The sequence below is a fragment of the Penaeus monodon genome, chromosome 39 (assembly GCF_015228065.2).
Source record: "Penaeus monodon isolate SGIC_2016 chromosome 39, NSTDA_Pmon_1, whole genome shotgun sequence".
NCBI lineage: Eukaryota > Metazoa > Arthropoda > Malacostraca > Decapoda > Penaeidae > Penaeus > Penaeus monodon.
In genome coordinates this window covers 7,382,249-7,387,248 of record NC_051424.1, presented here as the reverse complement: position 1 = coordinate 7,387,248, position 5,000 = coordinate 7,382,249, and the positions used below count along the sequence as shown (strand labels likewise).

The following is a 5,000-nucleotide window of genomic DNA, read 5'->3' as shown; positions in this document are numbered from 1 at the left end:
GTGAATTGAACAAATATAAGAATACCATCCATTGTAAATATCTTGCATGCTGAGGTCTAGCTGACACATATACTTGCCATTCTTGAAAATGTCATTTTCTAATCTTTGAATAATTGTCTATTAATTCAGAGTGACATGTTGACTGGAGTATTCCCCTTTGTTCACTTCACTGAAAGCACTTCAGGATAATCATTGCTTTTAAATTTCACTTTATTAACAAATAAAAATACATCAAGAAATATCATTCATGCATGATTCTGTTTGAGATTCATTACTTGCTGAGAAAGATTATATCAACGATACAAACAAAAGGCAGTCTCAATTAAATGGACTTACCCATAGTTGATTTAGTGGCCGAATAGATGAACAGAAATTATCAATCCACGTTTTATGAAGAGTGTTATCTAGATGTTGTTTGTGTTAAGCATGAGTTGTTGAAGATTCAAACGTATTCTGAATGTTTGCAATACGCCACACAGAAGCGTAATCTCCCTCATAGAGTTGGAGTTAGATGCCATTCAGGCTATACATGCATGCAATCAATATCAGTAATGTTCATTTTATTGTCTGGTTAGGAACTGATATGTAGATTCAACAATTTCTGAATGTCATTCTTCGTACAAGAACTGTAGTTGGAAGTGACATATCAGTGCTATTGTCGTATGTGTTACGTTCATATGATATATAGATATATAGATTATAAATATATCATTTTATTTATATATATTATATGAGTATATATTATAATATATAATATATTTATATATATATATATATATATATATATATATGTATATAGATATTACATAATATAATACATATTATATATATAATATATCTATATATATATATATTATATATATATATTATATATTATATAATATTATATATATATATATTATATGTGTATATATATATATATATATATTTACATATATACGTTATACATACTTTTTAATTATGCACATTCTGTATGCTTATGATGTTAATATCACGATGCAATATTTGTTCCAACTTTTATGTCTCTCTTAAACATAGTTTTTCATCAGTTCTAAACTTTATAAATTAGTGCTTTAAAGTTTGTTAATTAAACCTTCTAAATTGTTACAGCAAAAATATATCCATTCCTTCACCTAACGAAAAATTATTTATCTGAATACAAGATTCATTATTAATGATTCTGATAAATAATAATAATAATAATAATAATAATAATAATAATAATAATAATGATAATGATAATAGCGATAATAAAATAATAATAATAATAATGATAATAATAATGATAATGATAATAATAATAATAATGATAATATAATAATAATAATAATAATAATAATAATAATAATAATAATAATAATAATAATAATAATAATAATAATAATAATAATAGCGATAATAACAATGATAATATCAATAATAATAATAAAGACAGTAATAAACCTATAAAAAGATATAGTTCTATAACTAGACCTAAGGCATAAGAGGACCGCGTACTAAAACCCGTTATCACCCACAAAGCCTGACGACGGCCAAGATGAGGTAACTAAGAGAAAGTCGTTTGGCAGTTTCCTTTCCTTTCACGATTAGATTTCACTCTCAGATTTCCGGGCTGGCGCTTGGGAGGGAGGGGGTGAGAGTGGGGGAGGGGTGGGAGGCTCTCATGAACGTCTTGTGTAAGCTCTTGTGACGGCCTCGGGGCTTCGAGTGTGAGTCTCAGGCTCTTTGTTGAGGTTAAAGAGCGGTTTGGCAAGGGCTTACGTCCGTCTGAGGTCCCCCTCCCTCCTTCCCTCCTTCCCTCTCCCCCAAGTGACTGGCCCAATGGCTTGGAATGTGCAGTTAAATATAAATTCTTCTCCAGTTTGTGTTCCTGCATTACGTACTAATTCTGGTTTTCTTGGGACGTGAATTGACTCTCTTTGAATATCTAATCGCTATCTTTATCTCATTTTCCTCTATTTGTCTTCGAATCACTGAGTGACTTATTTCTTCAACGTAGCTCTAACTTCCGGCGTTCAGCCTTACGTTCCTAGTTGGCCAAGCAGTCTTAGAGTCGCTGCGTCCTGTCACTGTCTTCTTCCTATCATTGCCTGCTCTTTCTGTCTTTTTTTGCAACTTCTTCTTCTACTACTATAAGGCCGAGAGACAGCAAGGTGTCCAGAACTCTCAAGGACAGTCCCCGGTTCAGCCTAAGGCTCAGCCTCAGGCACAGCCTCAGGCACAGCCTCAGGCACAGCCTCAGGCACAGCCCCAGGCACAGCCAAAGGCACAGCCCCAGGCACAGCCTCAGGCACAGCCTCAGGCACAGCCAAAGGCGCAGCCCAGAGCTCAGTCTCAGCAGGTAATTCAAAAGCAGGTTACCAGAGATGCATGGCATAGTTAGAAAATAGATGCGATAATTTGAAGTAGAAGTGATTTACTTTACATATGATTTTATATGAAAAATACTGAGGATAATTGGATAGCAAGGTAAGTGTGGTCATTTCTTTGAATAGCAAATCTTAGTGATTTGGCTTTAGTGCCGAGGCAGCAAGTGTAGTGATCTTAGGTGGCAGGTGAGCATGGGTCAAGGGCCAGCATGATAAACTTTACACCAAGACGGATAAATGGATTATCATGGGGTTGCGGTAGAGAAGTGTTAACCGTTTAGCCAATCTACTATCCCTCTGATAAGTTTTTCACTGAAAGAATTTACTATGACGTCTTTTACCTTGTCTATCTTAGTGACACTCCTGCCATTACGGACTTAACCGATCAAATAACAACAAAATGCTCACAAAGATACAACAGCATATGCTTGTTTCTTTTTTTTCTCTTTAATAATTTTAAGCATACCAACTAATCGTTTCCCCTTTTGCTTTTTTCGCTCTCTTCTCAGGCGAGGCCAAACCAGGTATTAGTTTGCGTGAAGTAGCGGGGTGCCACATGCGTTCTCATGGCATTCAGTAAATGTTTTCTCGGAGCTCGACTGGTAGACGGCTATCACGTTATACCTGTAGTTATAGATTTTGTTCCCACATTACTGAGACGTATTTATAGATTTGTGGCGTCTTAGCCTTCTACCAGACGAGGGCCGACGTCTCATATGAACCATTTGCTCGAGGGATACAGTCATTCAAATATATTTCAGAGAATATGAGCTTTTGTAAATACAACGATACTTTTTTTCTTCTCCAAAATTGCGTTTAACGAAATAAAACAAAATTGGCAATCAAAGCGGAATGAATAGACCGTCAGGGAATTAAGGGCAGTCCGTTGACAAAGAAGATACAACTTACAAAGCTTCTCAGGTGCCATACAAGTCGATGATGAGTGCCATGGTAATGCAGTCAGTAAGTTACTCAGCCAATCCCAACCTTCGTCTCATCCACTATGACCACCAGTCCACGTGTTATGTGTAATGTGCGCCACCATGACCAGCAGGTAATTCCCCTGTGTTCACCTTATTAGCGTTGGATCACATACCTAGTATCCTGAGTACATAAGAGTTGAGAGTACATTTTGACATTCTGATAAGGCACGAATGGGAATGAATTATTTTACATTGCAAATGTATTATGTAATTATTTTAAAATAATAATAAACTATAAAAAGAAAACGCAGATCGATATGTCAATTACGTATTCTAAACAGTGAAATTATTAATTCTCATTCTCACCTTCTATGGCACGAAAGTAAGGCCACATAGATTATCAAGCCGCTTGGCGATATGTAAATGTTTATTTCTTCGCTTCATTTATATACAACATAGCTTCATATGAGGATTCGAAACACCTAGTAGTGTTGTCAGAGGTTTAGATTGCAGCTAATGTCACCAAACGTTTATATTTCTGAATCGAAGATCGAGAAACGTGTTAATTATAGGATTAAGACCAGTAGCGTTTATATCTTATCAGATTATTTTTAAATCACTATTGTTCTCCAAGAGATAGTTTGTTTGTTTGTTTGTTTTGCCAATCATTGTCTCTGGATTTGGATTTTTTCCTTAGAAAGGGTTTTAATTTTGTCCCTTTGGTATATTATTTTATAAATTCAACTGCTAAAATTCCTTGTGGAAAACGAATGTGCCTCTTTTTCCATCCTTATAGCTTTATGTTATATATTATATGGGTTTTCCTGAATCAGCTGATACCGCCTTCCACGTTACGTTTCAATCAAGGAGTAACTGGTTATACTGCACACACGTTCATTGCCCATTAGTTTAGTTTATTACATGCTTACTTCGTGGATGATATGTGTGACTTACCATAAACCATTGTCTTTATTTTATCTGCTGTTATTTCATAAACAATCATATTTTTTTCGTGTCATATGTTTCGGTTTAGTGTTCGTCCGAGCATTCATTATCAAGTATTACAGATCTTTTTAACATGGTCATCATTGTTATCACTGTGAGTGGTGAACAAACACAGACACGTCACTGGTAGTCCAGATGGTTGAAACAGAGGTAGGGAGAAGGCGTCACCATAGAACCGGGATAGTCTTATAATAGTTTAGTGGTCATAACAAGCCAACGCTGCTAGCTGCGTGTCGGTATCTGGCGATTTCTTGTCTCCACTTGCTTGCTAATAACGACACATATGCCCAAATATACACACGCACAGACCTATTGTAATAAACCCATATGTTCACAACCAGCACCCTTCCAGTACACTGAATGCACTTACCTTAGAGTAACAGCATACGATATGTTTCGTGTGTATATGAAGACATAACACAGTATCAGGTTAGAGATATTTTTGCTGACGTTGCGAATCAATCAAAATATTCAGTTTCCTTATCGACTACACCTCCACCCATGCAGTTCGCACCCGCCGCTGGCACAGATGTCTATCAGTAAGGCTTGACTTGAACCATAGTCTATAACTTAGATTTATATATACATGTATGTATACATACGTACATACATATGCATACATACATGTGTGTGTGTTGTAATATATATATAATTATTCATATATATTATTATATATATATATATATATATATATATATATATA

General features: G+C 35.1%; 1 protein-coding gene across 1 annotated transcript in view; it reads left to right on the top strand.

Annotated features, from left to right (window-relative positions):
- The window catches only part of LOC119597458 (synapsin-like), a 74,934-nt gene that overhangs the window by 13,424 nt on the left and 56,510 nt on the right, over positions 1–5,000 (top strand). The window contains exons 6-7 of the mRNA XM_037947032.1: positions 2,138–2,341; positions 2,879–2,893. Of these exons, the coding sequence (XP_037802960.1) occupies positions 2,138–2,341; positions 2,879–2,893 (219 nt within the window). The remainder of the gene's footprint in view (positions 1–2,137; positions 2,342–2,878; positions 2,894–5,000) is intronic.